The sequence below is a fragment of the Eumetopias jubatus genome, unplaced genomic scaffold (genome assembly GCF_037043125.1).
Source record: "Eumetopias jubatus isolate StellerSeaLion01/CBP00866 unplaced genomic scaffold, mEumJub1_p1.0 scaffold_120, whole genome shotgun sequence".
Classification (NCBI taxonomy): Eukaryota; Metazoa; Chordata; class Mammalia; order Carnivora; family Otariidae; genus Eumetopias; species Eumetopias jubatus.
This window is the reverse complement of record NW_028274926.1, coordinates 266271-289547: the sequence shown is the minus strand read 5'-3', so window position 1 is coordinate 289547 and position 23277 is coordinate 266271. Positions and strand designations below refer to the sequence as shown.

The 23277-nt window shown below is 40.9% G+C and overlaps 1 gene segment (V, D, J or C); it reads right to left on the bottom strand.

Annotated features, from left to right (window-relative positions):
* Positions 1 to 19115, bottom strand: part of LOC114202226 (T cell receptor gamma constant 1-like) — a 36790-nt gene extending 17675 nt beyond the window's left edge. The window contains 1 exon segment of the C gene segment in view: positions 18944 to 19115. Within this exon segment, the coding sequence occupies positions 18944 to 19115 (172 nt within the window).
* Between the last annotated feature and the right edge of the window lie 4162 nt (positions 19116 to 23277).

Genomic DNA, 23277 nt, shown 5'->3' with positions numbered 1-23277 from the left:
AGGTATGTACCCTCTATCCCTATACTCTGAAGAGTTTTGCTCAAGAAAGGATGCTGTACTTTGTCAAATGCTTTTTCTGCATCTATGATTCTTATTCTATCTTATTCTTATATCTTATTCTATCTTATTCAATCTATGATTGGATCATATGATTCTTGTTCTTTCTTTTGTTAATGTATTGTATCACGTTGATTGATTTGCGGTTGTTGAACCAGCCTTGCAGCCCAGGGATAAATCCCACTTGGTCGTGGTGAATAATCCTTTTTTTTTTTTAAAGATTTTATTTATTTATTTGACAGAGACAAAGCGAGAGAGGGAACACAAGCAGGGGGAGTGGGAGAGGGAAAAGCAGGCCTCCTGCTGAGCAGGGAGCCCAACGCAGGACTCGATCCCAGGACTCTGGGATCATGACCTGAGCCAAAAGCAGACGCTTAACGACTGAGCCACCGAGGCACCCGAATAATCCTTTTAATGTACTGTTGGATCCTATTGGCCAGTATTTTGGTGAGAATTTTTGCATCCATGTTCATCAAGGATATTGGTCTGTAATTCTCCTTTTTGATGGGGTCTTTGTCTGGTTTTGGGATCAAGGTAATGCTGGCCTCATAAAATGAGTTTGGAAGTTTTCCTTCCATTTCTATTTTTTGGAACTGTTTCAGGAGAATAGGTATTAATTCTTCTTTAAATGTCTCATAGAATTCCCCTGGGAAGCCATCTAGCCCTGGGCTTTTGTTTCTTGGGAGATTTTTGATGACTGCTTCAATTTCCTTAGCGGTTGTAGGTCTGTTCAGGTTTTCTACTTCTTCCTGGGTCAATTTTGGTAGTTGATACATCTCTAGGAATGCACCCATTTCTTCCAGGTTATCTAATTTGCTGGCATAGAGTTGCTCATAATATGTTCTTATAATTGATTGTATGTCTTTGGTGTTGGTTGTGATCTCTCCTCTTTCATTCATGATTTTGTTGATTTGGGTCCTTTCTCTTTTCTTTTTGATAAGTCTGGCTAGGGGTTGATCAATCTTGTTAATTCTTTCAAAGAACCAGCTCCTAGTTTCGTTGATCTGTTCTACTGTTCTTTTGGTTTCTATTTCATTGATTTCGCTCTGATCTTTATTATTTCTCTTCTCCTGCTGGGTTTAGGCTTTACTTGCTCTTTTCTCTCGAGCTCCTTTAGGTGTAGGGTTAGGTTGTATATTTGAGACCCTTCTTGTTTCTTGAGAAAGGCTTGTATTGCTCTATACTTTCCTTGAGGACTGCCTTTGCTGCATACCAAAGATTTTGAACAGTTGTGTTTTCATTTTCATTGGTTTCCATGAATTTTTTTAATTCTTCTTTAATTTCCTGGTTGACCCATTCATTCTTTAGTAGGATGCTCTTTAGCCTCCATGTATTTGAGTTCTTTCCGACTTTCCTCTTGTGATTGGAGTTCCAGTTTCAAAGCATTGTGGTCTGAAAATATGCAGGGAATAATCCCAATCTTTTGGTAGCAGTTGAGACCTGATTTGTGACCTAGGATGTGATATGTTCTGGAGAATGTTCCATGGCACTAGAGAAGAATGTGTTTTCCATTGTTTTGGCATGGAATGTTCTGAATATGTCTGTGACGTCCATTTGGTCCCATGGGTCATTTAAAATTTTTATTTCCTTGTTGATCTTTTGCTTAAATGATCTGTCCATTTCAGTCAGGGGGGTGTTAAAGTCCCCCACTATTATTGTATTGTTGTCAATATGTTTCTTCGCTTTTGTTATTAATTGCCTTATATAATTGGCTGCCCCCATGTTAGGGGCATAGATATTTACAATTGTTAGATCTTCTTGTTGGATAGACCCTTTAAGTAGGATATAGTGTCCTTCTTCATCTCTTATTACAGTCTTTGATCTAAAATCTAATTTGTCTGATATAAGGATTGCCACCCTAGCTTTCTTTTGGTGTCTATTAGCATGGTAAATGGTTTTCCACCCCTTCACTTTCAATGTGGGCGGTCTTTGGGTCTAAAATGAGTCTCTTGCAGACAGCATATTGATGGGTCTTGTTTTTTAATCCAATCTGTTGGTCTGTGTCTTTTGATTGGGGCACTTAGCCCATTTACATTCAGGGTAACTATTGAAAGATAGGAATTTAGTGCCATTGTATTGCCTGTAAGGTGACTGTTACTGTATATTGTCTCTGTTCCTTTCTGGTCTGTGCTGCTTTTAGGCTCTCTCTTTGCTTAGAGGACCCCTTTCAATATTTCTTGGAGGGCTGGTTTCGTGTTTGCAAATTCCTTTCGGTGTTGTTTGTTCTGGAAGCGTTTTATCTCTCCTTCTATTTTCAATGACAGCCTAGGTGGATATAGTATTCTTGGCTGCATATTTTTCTCATTTAGTGCTCTGATAATATCATGCCTGTCCTTTCTGGCCTGCCAGGTCTCTGTGGATAGGTCTGTTGCCAGTCTAATGTTTCTACCTTTATAGGTTACATATCTCTTCTCCCGAGCTGCTTTCAAGATTTTCTCTTTGTCTCTGAGACTCGTAAGTTTTACTATTAGATGTCGGGGTGTTGACCTATTTTTATTGATTTTGAGAGGGGTTCTCTGTGCCTCCTGGATTTTGATGCCTGTTTCCTTCCTCACATTAGGGAAGTTCTCTGCTATAATTTGTTCCAATATACCTTCTGCCCCTCTCTCTCTTTCTTCTTCTGGGATCCCAATTATTCTAATGTTGTTTCATCTTATTCTATCACTTATCTCTAATTCTGCCCTTGTGATCCAGTAGTTGTTTATCTCTCTTTTTTTCAGCGTCTTTATTTTCCATCATTTCATCTTCTATATCACTGTTTCTCTCTTCTGCCTCATTCATCCTAGCAGTTAGTGCACCCATTTGTTATTGCACCTCATTAATAGCCTTTTTGATTTTGATTTGGTTAGATTTTAGTTCTTTTATTTCTCCAGGAAGGGTGTCTCTAATAACTTCCATGCTTTTTTCAAGCCCAGCTAGTGCCTTTAAAATCATGATTATGAACTCTAAGTCCGACATTGTACTAATGTCCATATCAAGTAGGTCCCTGGCAGATGGTACTATCTCTTGTTCTTTTTGCTGAGGTGATTTTTTCCATCTTGTCATTTTGTCCAGAGGAGAATAGATGAGAGAACAAAATGCTAACAGGGTAACAACGTCCTCAGAAAATATACTCTAAACAAATCAGAAAAGACCTGAAACCAGGGGAAAAGAAAGGGAAAGAAAGGAAAAAGATAGAAAAAAAAGAAAAAGATAAAAACAAACAAAAACAGAACAAAACAAAGAAAAAACAGAATATGATCAAATATAATCAGGCTAGTGTATAGATCAGTGCCACACACTAGATTTTGGGTGTATTTTGGTCTTTTAGAAGAGTGCCTCCTAAAATTGTAAAGAAAGAAAGACTTATATATGTACAGAATAAGGGTTGATACAATGAAGGGATGGAAGATGACTGTAAAGATGAAAATTCTAAAAGAATTTATAAAAGGAATTGATAAGTTGTTTGAAAAAAGAAAGAAGAAGATTTAAAAAAAAAGGGAGAGAATATGATCAGGCAGGAGACTAGAACAAAGGCATACACTAGAGATTTAGGTTATATTTTGATTTGTTAGAGGAAACTGTATCTCAAAATTTTAAAGAGTGAACAACTTATATATATATGCCAAAAATAAGGGTAACTACTATGAAGGGATAGAATATGACTCTAAAAATGAAAAATAAAAATGTTTTTTTAAAGGGATCGATAAGATGTTGTTTGAAAAAGGGAAAGAGAAAAATTAAAAAAAAACAGTTAAAAAAATTAACTTTGAAAAACTAATGAATCATGGTAAAAAAGCCATGAATTCTATGCGCAGTGTTCCCCTAGCGCTGGAGTTCTCCCTTTCTCTTTGATCGGTAAACTTGGTCTTGGCTGGCTGTTCGTGCTGATCTTCTGGGGGAGGGGCCTGTTGCCGTGGTTCCCAAATGTCTTTGCCGGGAACGGAATTGCCCCGCCCTTGTGAGTCCAGGCTAAGCAATATGCTCAGGTTTGGTCTTGGGAGCTTTTTTCCCTGCAAGCTCTCAGTACAGCTTTGGAGGATGAGAGTGAAAATGGTGGCCTCCCAATCTCTACCTGGAGGAGCTGAGAACTCGGGGCCCTGCTCCTCAGTGCGCCCCCAGAGAAAAACAGTCAATCACTCCCGTCTCTCAGGTCTCCAGCCGCACTCCGTGCTCACCTGGCCTGTGACCAAACGTTTCTATCTCTGGCACCCAACCCCGTGTGGAGTCTCCAAACCCAGCAGATCCCTGTGGTACGCTCCCATGCCACTACTCCCAGGGGAGGAAGGGGAGTCTCCCCGGCTCTGTTGCTTGTTGCATCCCTGCTGGAGGAGCAGTGGCCCGACTGGGCCATGGATCACAGTTTATGGCAACCCCAAGCTGAGAGCCCATGCCTCGGCTCCGTCTCTGCAGCTGGCTTCCCCGCTCCGATACCTGGGAGCTCTGCTGCACTCAGGCACCCCCAGTCCTTCTGTGACCCTGAGGGTCCTGAGACCACACTGTCCTGCAAGATTTCCACCTCCCACTTAGCCACTGGAGTGATGTCCCTCAGTGGTGCCCACTTCTAAAAGTTCCGATTTTGTGCTCCGCGGTTCTATCACTTGCCAGAAGCGGTGGAGGCCCCCTCCCCCACCGTCTATCCTCCTGAATATCACCTCGGACTCACTTCTCCACACATCCTACCTTCCAGTAAGTGGTCGCTTCTCTGTTCAGAGAGTTGTTGCTACTCTCTTCTTCAATCTCCTATTGAGTTCGTAGGTGTTCAGAATGGTTTGATCCCTATTCAGCTGAATTCCTGAGACCAGATGAAATCCAGGTCTCCTACTCCTCCGCCGTCTTGCTTCGCTAGTCTTGTGAAAATCATTATTGATGGTCTATGAAAATCAGCACCCTCCTATACTTCTTACCTCTTTGGCTGTGGACTAAGGTATTTAATCTCTTTTTGTCTTGTTAACCACATAAATAATTGCTGAAATAAATATCTTTCAAAATTGAGAAAGTTGTATTTTCAATCTAAAAATGAGAATGAACATAAAGTATGTGTATGTGATAAATAATATGTACCTGATAATAAACATAAATTATATTTTGTTCATAGTAATATTATGTCCTTTCTAAAGTTTTCAAGTTGTATTTTTATTATTATTATCGGAAAAGAAGAAAAAGTGAGCTTGTGAAATATTTTCATTGTAAAAATTCTTGTTCTTACTTTTCTTTTAAATGTATAAAATCAGCAAATGAATGAGGAAGAAAAACCTATCATCTCTGTCAGGCAAAATGGTATCTTAAAACTTAAATATATTTTTAAAGATTTTATTTATTTACCAGAGAGAGACACAATGAGAGAGGGAACACAAGCAGAGGGAGTGGGAGAGGGAGAAACAGGCTTCCCGCCGAGCAGGGAGCCTGATGTGAGGCTCCATCCCAGGAGCCTGGGACCATGACCTGAGCCGAAGGCAGACGCTTAATGCCTGAGCCACCCAGGTGCCCCCAAAACTTAAATATTTCTATTGATTTTCTTTCTTCCACCAGGAGAGACATTTCTGTAATTGAGATTTAGTGTACGAGTATGAACTTTAGGTAGCTTTTTTTTTATGTAAACATTTTCACTTTTATTAATCCATCTTCAAATGCCTTTTTAATGGCTTTATAATATTCCATCTTTTGAATGCAGCATAAATTATTTGCCTCTTTCCATTTGCTTATTAGTAAATTTTTCACTAATTTTTCTAGAGCTCCTATTGAAAAGCTGATATAACTTTTGTCTCCTGAGAGCTGTTATCTGAACACACTATATTATGAAGGTACATTGCTCTTCCATATGTGACATAAAAAAACACATTTAACAAAGATATTTTAAGAAGCAAAATAGTAATGTAGCAAAGATTTCTTTTTTTTTATGTTCAGTTAGACAGCATATAGTACATCATTAGTTTTAGATGTAGTGTTCAGTGATTCATTAGTTGCATTTAATACCCAGTGCTCATCACAACATGTGCCCTCCTTAATAGCCATCACCTGGTTACCCCATTCCTCCACCGCCCTCAGTTTGTTTCCTGGAGTCCAGAGTCTCTCATGGTTTTTCTCCCTCGCTGATTTCTTCCCATTCAGTTTTCTCTCCCTTCCGCTGTGGTCCTCTGTGCTATTCCTTATGTTCCACATATGAGTGAAACCATATGATAATTGTCTTTCTCTGCTTGACTTATTTCACTTACCATAATCCCCTACAGTTCTATCCCTGTCGTTGCAAATGGTGGGTATTCATCCTTTCTGATGATATTCCTTTCTTAAGAAGCAAAATCCACACTTTTCATTCATTCCTTTTGGAAAGGGCTCATCTTCCCCATTCATGTGTTCCATTCAGGTTCTGGCCTCCAATTTTCTTCCATTAAAAAATATAAGGGACTAGGAAGGTTCTGTTCAGGTTTAAGAAGACAATGGTCCCCCCATTAAGAAACTGTCATGGTCATCAACAGTGTGGGTTAAAATGACAATCAAAGAGCATGAGCCCAACTGAGTTGGAAGAAGAAGAATGAAGGATAACATATAATTCCATCTCTTGTATGTGCCTTGCCTGCAAATCCCTCTTTTCACCAGTAGATCTCAAAGTTGAACAGTAGCCTGTGGGGCCTTCAAGTAGGTGATATAGTGAATGAATATGTTGATGTTAGTAGGGGAATTTATCATTAAGGTGAGTAGTTCATATAGGTAAGTTGTAAGGAGATATCTATATTCCCACAAGAATTGCACTGTAGATTCTACTTTTAGAAATAGACTTTTCATTGTTTTATATTGAAAAGTCAATGGATAATTTACTGGCATTTTACTTATTCTCTGAAGACACCTAATCACTCAGGTCCTGTGGCACATTGTAATGATTTGTGTCAGTTAATGTTCAATATCAGTTCTGTCTACACTGTGGGGAACAATGTCTTGTTCCTTGTATTGTCCTGCAGTGAAGAAGTGGTTTGTTTAGTGGTTTAGTCTTGATTTCTGTGGAAATGAGAATGGTTTCTACTTGCCAGGAGCTATTTTATCAACACTTTTTCTCAGTATAATATTTTTTTGAGCTCATTGATTTTTTTATTAATTCTATTTTATTATGTTGTGTTAGTCACCTTACATTACATCATTAGTTTTTGATGTAGTGTTCTATGATTCATTGTTTGCATATAACACCCAGTGCTCCATGCAGTATGTGCCCTCCTTAATATCCATCACTGGGCTAATCCATCCCCCCACCCCCTTTCCCTCTAGAACCCTCAGTTTGTTTCTCAGAGTCCATAGTCTCTCATGGTTCAACTTCTCCTCCAATTTGCCCACCCTTCATTTTCCCCTTCCTACTATCTTCTTTTTTTTAACGTATAATGTATTATTTGTTTCAGAGGGTCTGTGATTCCTTCAGTCTTTTAAAATATTGCGTGTTTGATAAATACTTTCAGAAGAGCTAATATTTGGGGTGCCTGGGTACCTCAGTCAGTTAAGTGTCTGACTCTTGATTACAGCTCAGGTCTTGATCACAGGGCCCTGGGATTAAGCCTCACACTGGGTTTGTGCTGAGCGTGGAGCATGCTTAGCATGCTTAAGATTCTCTCTCTCCCTCTGCCCCTCTAAAAAAATGAGCTAATATTTAAGAGTATTTTTTATTGTTAGGGTTTTTTTTTCCTAAACATTCTTCACCTTTTCCATCTTCACAGCAATCACATGATATGGATGCTGGTAGTTTCATTTCATACATTAGGACAATGAGGTAGAGAGGAGTGAGATGTGACTCAAAGAAAGTCACAGTGCTGCTAAGTAGGACCTGTGGGTAAACATCATCCTTGAAGAAACTTAGAGAAAAAGGATAAAGATGATAATAAAAATCCCCATGAACGTCTCACCAAGCTGAAACTCTCTCCATTATGGTGTGTGGAGTTCTAGATTTCTTCTTTGCAGATACATGGACATAAATATTACTTTGTGGACTACAAATACATTTATGAGTCACAGGTGCATATGCACAGGGTTTTGTATTCTTCTTGTTTCAGTTCACTTCATATTCAGAGCAACTCACCATGTCACTGAAGCATTTTTTCATGTCTGAAACTATGAACTGTTTATCTTTGTCACTCAGGAGCTGCCTGAAACTGTGCAAATTTCTTAATCTCTTTCTGTCTCAAAATCCTCATCTGAAAATAGATGTGATAACAATCCTATCGCAGAAGTTAGTGTACATTAAATAACTGAGAGTATTTCTGTCTTGTAACTGCTACCCCAGGTTCTGGAATATAGTAAATTTTTGATTACATATTATTTCTACTATCATTTCACAAACTTAACATCCCCAAATTGTCACCCATTATTATTTACACCAACTTTCATCGTGAAAAACTTTGGTGACCATTCTGAAGTAGTACCTTGAAAACCAGTCACATATTATTAGTATTTTATTTTTCTGCATCTATTTTTCCACATTCCTTTTTTCCTCCATCCTTTCTTCAGCAAAGCTTTTTTTTTTTTGCCTTTTATGATTTCCATATGGTTTTCTCTAAATGTTTGCCTGTAATAAAACTTGAAACAGTTCTGCCTAAAACTTATGTGTGACTCTGTCACATACCATATGGAGCTGATATGAACTCTGGTTTGGGTCCTTCCTGAGGAGAAAAGAGAGGAAGAAGTCAGAATGGCTGGATTTTCCTCCTGAGGCAGCTGCCCTGTTTTCCCTGTCTTCCAATAAATACCATTTCTGAAGTGATCCACACTGGGCAGTTGTATGTTGAGGAGGTGGAGGCCAGTAGACCAGAAGGCCAATGGCCTATGCATAAGAGGACTGACTCTTCCTCTGTGGGAAGGTGCTTCCTGGGGATGAGAAAAACAAGAAGACAAAGAGGAGGTATCCACAGCCACTCTGGAGGGAGGTCCCCTGCTCCACCACTGCTGCCAGGCATTTCCTTCCAGATCCTGTGTGTGTGTGAGCATGTACCTGCACATGTGTGTTTCTGTGCACATGTGTTTGTTCACATGTGTGTACCTATATGAGTGGGTGTGCCTGTGTTTGTGCATCTATGCGTCTCTGTGTATGTGTTGTATGAAGAGGTGGCAGTTGTGTGAATGTGTCTAATTGGGGGAATCCACACTTTCTACGTGACTTTACCTCAAGGAAGTCTGAGAAACAGTATTTGACGTTTTCTCTTCCTATACTGGGAATGAATTCATTTTTCCACTAAGACTCATAAAGTGGGGAATTCCCTGGACATAGATGAGGGTTTCAGATGCTAGGAGCCAAGAAGGGAGAAAAATGGCCACTTCAGACACATTCACGAAAAAATGTGTTTTCTCTTCGTTAATTATTCAAACAGGGAAGTAAACAAAGGCAGAATTTATCTTTTATTCATCATTTTTAACACTTTCAAAAATAGAGATTTTATTTTCTATATTTTTTATAACATTAATAGCTCACAATATTGTAGGCATTTCTACATGTTAGGTGCTGTGCTACAAACATGTTGGTTCTATTATCTCATTTAATCTTCACAAAGCCTACTAAGTGGGAGGCTTTATTATTGTTTCTATCTTTCAGATGAGAAAAGGGGGGCTTTTGACACACCAGGAATTTTATCAAAGGTCTGATATGAGTAAGTAGCTGAACAATAATTTGAACCAGAGGATCTATGTCTAGAACGCACATTCTTAAATGAGATATTTTATTTCTTCCATATGTACTTTTTATAACATAATATATTATATACCACTATGTAATAAAAATATGTATAAGCGTATAAATACATATGTATGTATGTATGTATTTACAGAGGTGTCTGTGTATATATTTCTATCAAGGTTCTAGAATGCATACTTAGGATTCATTACAGGAAATACTCTAAATGTGCTTCCTCAATAATGCTTCCTGAGATTCATTGATTCACCCATCAATTCAGCAAGGGTGTACAGAGGCTGCACTAGAGATGAGTCATGTGCAGACCCTGGCAAGGTCACAGACACCAGAGACATAGGTCCTCCTTGGGAGCACTTGTATCCCAGCAGCACTTGTGTTCATCTTCCTTCATTTGGCACTGCACCTGACCCTCACAGTCAGGTCTATGATCACAGTCACCCGCCCTCCCTCCATTTCAAGTCCCTTGTTATGCAGCCTGTACCATCCATACTCCCTAGAACTCTCTCAGGACAAAGAACTGATGGTTCCTGACTCAGGCTGTTCTCAACAACCCCAGACAGAAGCTCTCATCAGGAGACCATCAGGTCAATGGGAAGTTGGAGCAGGAAGGCTGACATCCTGCAGGCATAGCTGGTGACTGTATGCTTTTTTCCCCTTGATTTTAGGACTGAGGTACCTGTCAGGGAGCACAGAGTGGAGGCTGAGGCTGAGGCTGGGACTAGGGCTGAGGTTGCCCATGTGGAAAGGATAAAGTCCAGAACTGAAGAGAAGTTCTTTGGGCTGACTGTCTTGCTCCTCTAATATTTTGTACATTTGCACGTGGTTTCATCTACTGTGTTCTGTGGACTGTATAAAAACAATTGCAGTAGAGGAGACAGGATATCTCAGTGCTGCCTATTTATTGTTCTCATCTTATTGCCTCTGAACAGGTGTTATAAGAGACCAAATATGTATCAGGTACCCAAAGCCTGATTCATTTTTGTTGGTACCAATAAATGACTAAGGTGGCAGGTGCAATGTTGAATATGGTATATAAATGTAATTATCCCTTTTTTTCTACTATGGATATAGATATTTCTGGTTGTGTCATTTTGACTATTAACTGGAAAGAGAGACAGAGACAGAACAAAACAGAATTTTCCTCAAAATATTTAGAGAAGGCATTAATTAATTTCTTAGGGTTCCCCCATAATTTGAAGAGATGGAGGAATGAACTTATTATCTCAAAGAAAAGTGATAGATGGTTGCTTGTAACTGGCCATCTTGTCTATTCAGGCTTTGCCTCCATGGACAAGGTGGAGACCTGAGAACCCTGATGGCCAGAGGACCAGATCAGTGTGTGTGACTGATGGTGTCAGGAAGGAAATGTGGGCCACCATTCCACTCAATTTCTAATGAGGTTTCTGATTTTTCTGGAGAATATTGATCAGGTTGTGGCAAAAACAATCACACCAGTCTATTTCAGGATAGTTTGACAGGAGTAAATGAATACAGACACAGATGATAGAGACAGAGGTGGAGAAAGTGACATAGACAGATGTGTAGATAGAGACAGAGATGGAGACAGAAACTGACAGAGACATGGACACAGGTATATCTGGTGCAGATGAAAATATTGCAAATGTGCCTCAAGGAAGACTTTTCTAAATTAATTGTCCCAATTATTTCATAGTAAGGAGTAGAGAGAGATGTAAAATTTAAAAGAAGTATTGATAATAATGTTGAGTCCTCCACCAGCCTGGATGCTAAGCGTCTTGGATTTCTCATCTCATAGTCCTCACACCAGTCAATGGGGTGGATGACAGCATCTCTGCTCCACAGAAGACAACTCTGGAGTTGCTCCAACTGACCTCCTCTGACTGCACAGTCTGGAGCTCCCAGGATCTATGCAAACACCAGCTTTTGTTGTTGTTGCTGTTTTACTGCATTTCTCATGACTGTCAGTTTCTCTCAAGGATTTGAATTATAAAATTTGGTTCCTAGATCAAACAAAAGTATTTTCATTGGTTCCTTTTTCTAGATTAGTTTATCTTCTTTAGATTCAGGAAGATTCACAGATTGTTTTCTAAATACCCCATATCTTGTCTCTATAACTCTATGTAGTTACTACCTCCTGAACAGAGGATCTATAGCACAGAAATCTCCTTTTTAACAATAAAAAAGTGCACGGCCTTGGCAGAATAATTAGAAAAAGGCACTTTTTCTCCAGGCCGACTAGCCCTGCCCAGGGTATAGAGAGGGGTGGGAATGGGATGGATTTTGGTCCCCACTGTGCCCTCTCCCATAGGCACCCTTGAGCAAGGCACACTGGTTAGAACAACGGAGGCTACAACTCTGGGTGAGTTGCCGAGGAGGAAAGCGTCATTAATGTTGATAACTTATATATGTATCCTTTCTGCATTCTGATATTGGAGGGAGATGCTAAACTTACCAATTGAAAATAATTTCCTCTGGGTTGGAACAGCCTCTTTCAAGTTAGGACAATCTCCTTTGGCACATTCTTCATCCTTTGTTTCTCTGTCTGTCTCCTGCTCATTCTCATGATGACATCACTACACATGGGAGGAGAGTTAGTTCTTAAGTCTTCCTCCCACCTTCTTCCAGCCCTTTGTCCTGCTGGTCTTTAGGATTCGGCCTCTTCATCAGAACTATCTTGTGCAATAACCAGCTCTGAACCCACCACTACTGATTCACACCACGCCTTAGGATGTAAAGTTTTCACCCTGCAGCTTCTGTTCTTGTCTAAGCATCGATTCTTTCTTCCATAAAATAGGTGTATTTGCAGGATTTTTATGGTGATCACATGATTTCCTTGACAGACTCAACATCTAGCATATTATCTGGCAGCTAAATGGATATGAATTCCAATTTGTTCACTACTAGCACCTTCAGATTGAGCTTTTCACAGTTATTGAAAATCTCTGAGCACCTTATGTCTGAGATAATCAGACCATTTCAACATACAGTCTCTAAATACAAATGCAAGTCAATGGGAAATTATGTCAAACCAGAGATTTAGGGCAGGGTTAGTGATATCTGTAGGGGTACATTGATAACCATCAGACTCCATTTCCTCTGATACTGAGGCATTACATAACAAGAAGTATATAAAGTGCTTAATACAATGCCTACCTAGTACATAAGGAGTTCTCAGTAAAAGTTACTATTACTAAAATCTTATCAGAACATTATGTTTATTAAATTTCAAAAGAACTTAATTCTTTTTCCTCGACGAAAGGAAAGCAATCATAGAAATCTGTTGACCTATGAACTACAAATACTAATTCTACCTCTTTCAGAATATAACTACAGAGGTTTGGCAACCACTCCGTAACTTCAATTTAGAAGTTAAAAAAATAAAGGCAACAGAATTTACAGTAGATAAGAATGATCAGTTTGTGATTGAAACAGTCAAATCTTGACTCATAGGTGTCAGAAGGGTAGATGAAGAAATGACAAAAAAGATAAATCAATTATAACAAATGTGAGAGGCTGGAGTTTAGTTGACTTTATCAAAGTGGCACAAGAAAGTCTCTATTTTCTCTTCATAAGAGTTAAGATTGGTTCACTACTACACCCTTGTTTTTTGTATTAAAATCAAGAACACAGAACTAGATTCATCATAATACTGATTCATAAAGCCCTATGATCATTTATCAACACAGAGATCTCTTTATTTTATTCTACTTAGGTGATGGTGACTTACTTAATAATGTGACAAATACCTGAGATCCCTGATATAATGAAAGAACAAAAGCATTAGAAATAATCTACATGCCCCCCTCTTCTAAGTTAATAAACTAGAAAAGCACAGACGTTACTGATAATCTCTCAACACTTGTCCAGCTTCATGTTTTGTTCATGAAGGAACAGAGCACATCCTGTTCTGTTAGAGTGGTTTTGTGGAAAGAGAAATGAAAGGAACTAGATAAAATCTCCCAACTCTGCAACTTGTTTTATTTATTTGGGGGGCAAATATAACTGCCTTATTTGACTGTCTGCTTGATTTCATTCTTTTGCTCCTTCACACGGACAACTACCTCTCTTTACCATGCCCTGGGCATTATGAGGTGGGCCTTTAGGGACTACAGAGATGGTTTTCCTTATTCTCTGGTTGCTGTTTGGGAGCAGCCAATGGAAGCAGCAGCAAGAGACTGGGAAGTGGGAGAGAGTGAGCTTAGGGTTCCCTCCCTGAAGGGGGCTTGCATCCTCACAGGGGCCAACATACAGTGACAACTCCTGCCATACCCAGAGCTTCATGCTCAGGAACAAAGAGGGGCATGTGGGAGAGGCCATTCCCTTTTATACCAATCAACCCACTGGAGGAATTTGTTTCTTTTTTCCCAGGCTCTAAATCCACAGGCTTGGAAATCTAGAAGAAATGCTTCTGTCAGGTAACATGGTGTTGGTACTTTGAGCTTCAATTTCTATTAGCCAACTTTCCTTTGGAAATTAGAGCAAAGGTTCCCATTATTGTAATCCACAGGGGTTAAGTTCTTGGAGCACATAGCAATGGGGAGAAAAGTGGTGCATTGATCCTGAGGAGGAAACAGAAGATTTCACAGATTCCACCCTTTGTGCACCTAAGCATCCATGCTTGTTCTTTGCCTGAAGGAGAAATCTGTGCCCCCACGGTTTTTCTTCCCAATCTCCGGATGAACATGTGAGGCTAATTTTCTATCAACCTTCTATGAATGGTAGCAGATCATGTTTTCAGGCAGTAAAAGTGCCAAACAACCTACTTGAACAAAACTATGGTTGTGTGCAATTCTGCTTGAGATTATCTCATTCCCTCATCTGCATGTGGACAAAAGAGATGTAAAGAAACCAAGGGAATTAAGTACAGTGTTAATAGGAAGACTCAGTATTTGTGCCCCTCTCTGTCCTTCACTGGGGAAAAGACCCACTCAGACCAAGAAGCTACTCTGAGCTCTCCAAGCATGAACCTGGTCTCTAACTTGGCAGATGGAGTCAATATGAATCAGCAGAGAAAACAAGATTTTGTTTTGCAAAAGAAGCAAAGGTTGTTGGAGAAGAGGGGAGAAATAGTGGTCAAGACAGAGGCTATTACACACATTTCTAACCATCAGACTTCATATGGTGTGTCCAAGTCCTCAATAATATGCAAGTGTTTTAATATTAACATGTGAATTTTTTAAACAATAAATTTTAAAATAAAAATCAAAAGCCATACAAGTTTTCTATGAGACAATAAGGGTATGGAAATGATATAGTAAAAACTCTCCTGATCCCAATGTTTAGAAGTGACCTCTCCAAATTTCCTCTACCCCAGACGGTGTCCCTGAACCCATTCCGGGGGTGGAGCATAAAGAACACCCAACACAAAACAGTCAGCATAGATTTCCAGGTGTTCCCAGAAATTTTTAGAATTGTAATTTTTAGAAGATGACTCTGATGTAACAAACATGACTTTTCCCACAGTACTAGTGTGTGTGATCAGTTGGAAATGGATAATATAACTATGAAAACTGATTTTTTGATATGTTCTTAGACCTTTTTCAGCATTAATTTCATAATATAATGTTGCCTTTATTACTCAAAATCATTGTGTCTCACCCACCTCAGGAATGAAATAAATGAGTTGAGTCCAAATCATCAGGATATTTCAAGCATCCATCTATGCAAAATCCCCCACCCATGAGGTAATGTGAGCCCCTCTAGTAAAAATACCAATCTCACTTCAACAGACGTTAATGGAGTCACCACTGTACTTGGTCCTGTACATTCTGACAAGTTGCTTTCAGTATTGTTAGAATCAGCCATTTAAATAACTATTTAATTAGCAAACATTTACTTGAGGACAGGAGGGCTGGTTGGCCTCTGGCTGGTTTGGCTTTACTGTGTGTGGCCAAAGTGTCTTTGGTGAAGTTCACCTTATCCACAAGAGAAGGGCAGGAGGAGAAAATGACTCCAAATATGACTTGTTGTTCCCTCTACATAGAGGTGGTTTGCTCCGTGCACAAGGCCACTGTCCTCTAAGTCTGTAACTCAAAGGCATTATGGACCCATGTTGAAAACTGAGATTTTCATTGACTTGGGATGACTTCTCATGACAGTGTCTTCATATTTAGTTAATTTCTCTCTAACCAAACTATTAAGTCAGGTCTTAGAGTCACTTTTCTGTGGAGTCAGGCACTGAGAGGAAAGGGTTCATTTGTATTAGGAAATGGGGAAGACATATGAAGGAACATCCCGAAAACAGAGCAAAGGTAAGTTTCTGCCTCTCCTTCCCCACCCCTTCCTGCACATGCTGGAAGTCTTAGCCTTGACCCAGCCTTCAGTAGAGGGTAGGGCTGTTGGGCTTTTTCACAAGCAGTCATGTGTTAAATATAAACCTCCTACTGCAAAAACAGAAGCTCAGGGAGACAGATGAGGAGTTAATGAATCTGAGGGACCAATTTCCTACAGGTGATTTGGACTTTCCTTTCAGTAATCATGTTTACCAATACTATTAAGTTGTACATAAAATTTGAATTTTCAATTGAAAATACAATTAATTCAGCTTAGACCTCCTCGGAGAGCTTTTTCTTCTTCCCCACATTTGGCAGCAGGGGTTTTCCTGCTTAGGGCTGGAGGATCAGTAATATCTTATTGGGATAATTTTTCTTTATTACAGAAATCAGTCCCATAATTGTGGCAGTTAAATCACCTCATTTTATAGAGGAGAGATTAGAGGTCCAGGGAATCTGGCCCCCAAATCCTATATGGAGTAACATTAAAGAAGTGGGGCACTGAGGGCCCTGGGTCTCATCCTCAACCTGCCTGAGGATCATTTCCTACCCACAGGAGTTGAGTGCTAGGCATGCAAGTGCATGAGGGTGCTGAGAAGTTAGCCCTACTCTTTTCTGTGCTTCTGCTCACTGGCTCTCCCCTGCAAAGTAACTAGCAGTGGGTGGGGCAGCAACTTAGAAACTGAATCAGGAGTTGACTTCCAATCTCAGTTTTCAATCATTTTATGGTAAATCTCTCTCTGGAATGATTTACACAATATTTTATTCCCACATTCTTCATTGGCCATGGCCAGAATCTTCAATCGCCAGTCTGTCACAGCTCTGTTTGGTAGAAATAAATATAAATCACAATTTGAGACACATTTTCTAACTGTTGCATTTTTTAAAAAATTAAAGAAACAAATACAATGCTAGGATTATTTTTATTTATTGCGAGATATCTAGAATAGTGTTTCAGTGGTAATCAATATAGAAATTACTAAGATATTTCATCTTTTTTTTATAGTCTCCAGAATATGACTTGTATGTTACATAAGCAACCCATCTCAGCTTGGACTAGTGGACTAGCTACATTTCAAGTGCTCAATAGCCACATGTGGCTATGGCTCATGGCTACTGCATTGAACAGCAGAGATTCTGTTCCCAATGCTTCAGAAACACTGCCCTGAACAATCTTTGGAAAAGTCCCTCCAAGAGAAATAGCTTTTGCACAGCAAAGGAAATGGTTGACAAAACAGAAAGACAACCGCCCGAATGGAAGAAGATATTTGCAAATGGTATATCAGAGGGCTAGTATCCAAAATCTATAAAGAACTTATCAAACTCAACACCCAAAGAACAAATAATCCATTCAAGAAATGGGCAGAAGACATGAACAGACATTTCTCCAAAGAAGACATCCAAATGGCCAACAGACATGAAAAAGTGCTCAACATCGCTTGGCATCAGGGAAGTAGAAATCAAAACCACAGTGTGATACCACTTCACACAGTCAGAATGGCTAAAATTCACAAGTCAGGAAATGACAGATGTTGGCGAGGATGCAGAGAAAGGGGAACTCTCCTACACTGTTGGTGGAAATGCAAGCTGGTGCAACCATTCTGGAAAACTGGGGAGGTTCCTCAAAAAGTTGAAAATAGAACTACCCTACAACCCAGCCATTGCACCACTGGATATTTACCCCAAAGATACAAATGTAGTGATCCGAAGGGGCACCTGCACCCCAATGTTTATAGCAGCAATGTCCACAATAGCCAAATTATGGAAAGAGCTCAGATGTCCATGGACAGATGAATGGATAAAGAAGATGTGGTATATATATATATATACATATATATATATAATGGAATATTACACAGCCATCAGAAAAATGAAATCTTGCCATTTGCAAAGACATGGATGGAACTAGAGGGTATTATGCTAAGCGAAATAAGTCAATCAGAGAAAGACAATTATCATATGATCTCATTCATATGTGGCATTTAAGAAACAACACAGAGTATCATAGGGCAAGTGAGGGAAAAATAAAACAAGATGAAATCAGAGAGGGAGACAAACCATAACAGACTCTTACTCTCAGGAGACAAACTGAGGGTTTCTGTGGTGGAGGGGGTGGAAGGATGGGGTAACTGGTTGATGGACATTAAGGAGGGCATGTGATGTAATGAGCACTGGGTATTATATAAGACTGATGAATCACTGACCCCTACCTCTGAAACCAATAATACCTTATACGTTAAATTAATTGAATTTAAATAAAAATTGTTTAAAAAAACTTATGTCCATACAAAAATGTGCACATGAATGTTTATAGCAGCTTTATTAATAATCAGCAGAAGTTGGCAGCAGCCAAGATGTCTTCAATAAGTGACCAGATAAACTGTGGCACATCCATACCATTAAATATTATTCAGCAATAAGAAGAAATGAGCTATCAGTCCATGAAAAGACATGGAGGAACCTTAAAATCATATTGCTAATTGAAAGAAGCCAGTCTGAAATGGATGCAGCCTGTATGATTCCAACTATATGAGGAATTGTTGGAACTCTATGTACTCTCTGTATAATTTTTCTGTAAACCTAGGAATTCTCTTTTGAAAAGTCCATTAAACAAACAAAAATAGTAGCTTTGTAGAGATTCAACCACAAGTGATAAATTTTTGACTATTACTCAAATTTATTACTGGTTACTATGGATGATTTACATATGTTTTTGAAAGTCAATGTATTTTCCAAAGGCAGTAATAATAAATACTAAATATCTTTGCTCTCAGAAAAAAAAAGAAAGAAAGAAAGAAAAAGAAAAGTCCCTCCAGGCTGGACAGCAACCTGGGTCTGCGCCAGAGGCTCCTTAGCCTGCAGGGTTCTGTGCAGTGGACCGCGGAGGGGGCGTTAGCTAGAGTCCGGGGTGCTGAGGGCTGACCCCAGGGAACTAGAGCCGGTGGAAGGTGCAGGGCATGAAATGCCCTGGGAGACAGAGACCTTTTTGCTCAGGGACCTGGTGAGAGCACAGGGCTGTGCGCTTCCCAGGAAGCGCAGTAGTACACGCCCTCATCGCTCTTCTCCAGCTTCAGCACCGACAGAGTACAGCTGTTGCTCTCCCTGCCCTTCTTGGCACTTACTTTGTTTGCTTTCAGGACAAAATCCCTCTGCACATAGGATCTGGACATGTCTAGGTAGAGGAGCCTCTTGGGGGCACTACCCTCCTGGTGGAGCTACCAGTGGATGTAGCTGACCCAGGTGTCAGCTTCCCAATGCAGGGACGGTGAACTGCCCAAGCGCTCCACTACCAAAGCAGGCTGATCCAGCTTGAGCCCTGCTTCACCACCTGAGAGAGGGAGAAGGGAACAGTGGTGAGACAGGAATGGCCAGGAGCCTTGGGGTGTCCCTGGTACCCTGCACAGGGGAGCAAGTCAGGACTTACTGGGAAACAGGAGAGAGCGCAGGAGGACGAGGGGACCCAGCATGATTCTGCTTCCCACCCGGTGGAAAGAAACCCAGGGTGACCTCCTGGATGCACCTCCTGGGAGGAGACCACCTGGGTGGTGGCAGAGGGCAGTTAGGATCTGAGCCTCTGTTTCCCTGAGGCACCTGCAGGTACTGGTGAGAGAGAGGCAGGAGAAAGGGAGGGAGGGGCCAGAGGGCAGGGACAGGTCTGACCACAAGGAGGGGAGGGAACATCCATGGTTAGGGGGCTAAGAAACAATGACGGATGTTAGTGCAAGGAGAGCACCACCAATAACAGCAATCCTTGATTGAACATCAACTACACCTGAGCACAACACTAATTGGTTTCTGCTCATTGTTTGATCACATCCTGAAGATCACCCTGTGGGATGAATGCTACTACCCTCAATTTAGAAATGGGGAAAGCCTGGTTGGTATTTTAAGTAACGCTTCCAAGGCAGCATGCTTAAGGCAAATTAGGTGATGAGGATGTGAGCCAGGTCTGGCTGGAGACAAATCTCAAGCCTCAAATTTGGGCCACTTGGTACCGACAGAGCAATGGGTGTGCAGGCTGCTCCGGAAGCAGGGACAAGCACAGAGCAGAAATCCCTGCTGAAAAGGCAGCAGGCCCCCTGAGCTAGCACTGGAGCATTTCTCCCAGAGGTCTCATCAGAAGATGTAAATGCCCTAACATGACATGATAGCTGTGTAGTCTTGGCAAGCAAGTTCTCCTTTTCCTCATATGTCAAAGGGACCTAATTAGGTCGCATGCAGGGGATGCCGTGGTGGCACAGTTGGTTAAGCCTTTGCCTTCAGCTCAGGTCATGATCTCAGGGTCCTGGGATCCAGTCCCGCATCAGGCTCCTTGCTCAGCGGGGAGCCAGCTTCTCTCTCTGCCTGCAGCTCCCCCTGCTTGTGCTCTCTTTCTCTCTGACAAATAAATAAAATCTTTAAAAAAAAAAAGTTGCCTGCAGAGTAAACAGGAAGTGTGAGCAACGCATGTGTCCTGTCCCAGATGCATAGAAAAAGCTCAAGAAATGTTGGGGATTGGTGTTTCACCTCAAAATTGGACCGGTTGCAAATGATTTCTGGGTTCCACATAGTGTAGAATTATAGAGAATATTACAGTTATGGAAAATCAGGTGTGTGTGTGTGTGTGTGTGTGTGTGTGGCCAGAGGAAGAAGCCTGCATTGAGCCAGGGGCCAGTGCAGACCAGGGGGCCTGCAGTTCCAGTGTCAGATCCTCAGAAATTGTAAAGGCAGGGCCTCAGGAAGGGTCAGCTGAGGAATGCATCTGAAATGAAGTTTCCAGAAGTAAAGGTATCATTGACTTCCAACTGAAATGAAGGTTTCTTTTCTGTTGTCCCAAGTATACCAGGGCCTCCTGGGTATAGTTATGGCAATTAGTTATGCTAATGATAGCCCGTCAGCCTGGAGGGAGAAGGCAGTGGGGATGGTAAGGAAGGGTACTTGGCTGGGGCAGGGAGGTTTGGGTCCTTTGCACCTGCTACCAGACCCAGTTCCTGAGCTCCAACTCTTGGTTATGATGAACTATAACCAAGATTCAAGGCTCAAGTGTCCCAAAATGCAGGCTTTGAGATTGTGCTGAGTTGGTGAGGTGGTGACTAGAATATTCTGCTAAAAGAATATTCCAGGGCCATCATTCAGACCCTCAGCAGGTGTCTAGGGCAGCTGTGCTAAAATGTTAAGTGGAAAAGAGAGTCTTACAGGCCCGGAAATACTTGCTGGTACCGAAGACTTGCAGTTTCAAAATTAAGAAAATATAAAATTGTCATCACACTAAAACAGAAAGAGAGTCCTTAAAACAAAAAAGGTAATAAGAGAAATCTACTGCAGAACCCTCAGCCAAAGCTTCCCATCTGCCTGCTTTTGCCACAGGCTCTGAGGCTGCCAGGTGCTCACGGTCTGCAGGGAACGCTGGGTTCAGACCGACTCCACGTTCCTGCCAGCCTCTCAGACCTGCTGGCCTCAAGAATGGTCCAGTCAGGGGGCCGAACCTGGGAGCCCAGCTCTCTGCGCAGCCAACGATGTCATCTGATCAATGGTACGCTGAGGCGAGAGGTCCTTCTCAGTACGTAGCTGCCAAATGGGACACTTGGAAGAGTCTGAATGATACCTCCTAACTCTGGGAGGATTTATTACATTGACAAGGACAGAATGACCACTCCAGTCCAAGCCCTGCCACTTGGAGTATGTGTGTCTTTGGGAAAGGCCCTGTAAATGGGAATAATAATGCTCACCCTGGGACACCATCCACCATGGGCCAGGGATTGGACCAAGTTGGTTGCTTTGTAAATAAATACTATCAGTCAGTCTGAAGTATGATGTGATTCTTATAACAATTTTTTCCTCAAATAACATGTCAACACAGTTATAACAACCATATTTGACAGAAGCTAGTTGGAATCTTAAAATATTTCATCTGTGCACAGTCACGTAAGTAATGGAGCCTTGATTAAAATGCAAGTCTAACAAAGTCCAAAACCTGTCACATCATCCATTCCATATATATATATAATTCAACAGATATAAAGAGAGAGTGATTTTTAAGCTCTAAAGAGTAAGGGGTCATGAGGAAAATTTCAGAAAGGTTGCAGAACTCGAGAATATCTCTCACATGCCAGCAAGCAAGGGGCATAAGCTGTTCTTGAAGAGCAGTCATTCAGGTAATGGTGCTAGACCTCAGAACGTAGTAGAGATTCTTCTAGCACTGGTGAATTAATAGTTGCTTGTCTTTTAGAGAGACTAATTTTTTTTAAGGTCGTAACAGTAATCATTGATCCATTAATAATGTCAAATACACCTTATTGAATGTAAAACATTGTACATATCGATTCCTTCCCTGCAAGTATCATAAAGCAGGGATTATTCATTCCATTTTGCAAATGAGATGAGGGCTTAGGAAGGTTGAGTAATTTACTTGAGATTGTCCAGCTAAGAAAGAGCACACCAAGAACTTCAAGTCAATCAGACTCTCGAAGTCTGTGTCCTATGTAACCTGCTTGGATGTTTTTGATTCAGGATTAATTTCTCTCCTCTCTGAGTTGTTGCTTTGAATGCAAATTGTGATCTTATTAGATTTTCCATTTGTTTTCAATAATGAGCTTCTGCTTAAAAACTGGTATTTTACTTGTTCCTTACTCTGACTTCTACCTCCCCCTGCTGGCTATTGCAGGTATGACACACGCCTTATAGTCCTCTGTGTTGGAGCCCAGGTGAGGGAAGTCTATCCCATCAAAGACTCAGCTTACTGAGTCCAAGGGCCCAAAAATACTAGGCAGAAAATCTGTTATCCCAACTGTCTATGCAGTGTGTTTGGTAGTTTTAGGTAAGTAGCTCCTCCTTGCATGGCCCCAAATTCCCAGCCTCAAATGAGAGAATTGACTGATATGTTTGGTGTCTTATGTACCTGTGAAAACTACAGAGATTTGCTTGTGAATAATGCATATTTATGTTTATATAAATGGCATAGCATTCCTGTCAATCCGTGTCTGTCCATCTGTCTGTCCTCCAGTTTGCCGCTCCTTGGTGCTCCTCCTGGTGCCCCTGGCTACAGCCACTGCATTAATTCATCCACTGACCGTGACAGACACACGTACTGCTGCCTAGGCTGGCTTCACCAGCAAGGCTGTCACTGACAGCTCAGGAGCTCTGCATGCTGGAAGTAAGCATTTCCCCGGGAATCTCATCCCAGGGTTGCTGGTCCCAGGAAATACACATCCACGTTCTCCATAAACACTGCCCATCCTGTGTTATCTGACAGCAAATTTCTTACCAACCTGATGGCTCCCACACAGCATCACATTGTTTGAGGAGGTTCTGGGCTCCTGTCTGATGATGAGGAAGCTGAGGGTCTCTGTTTAT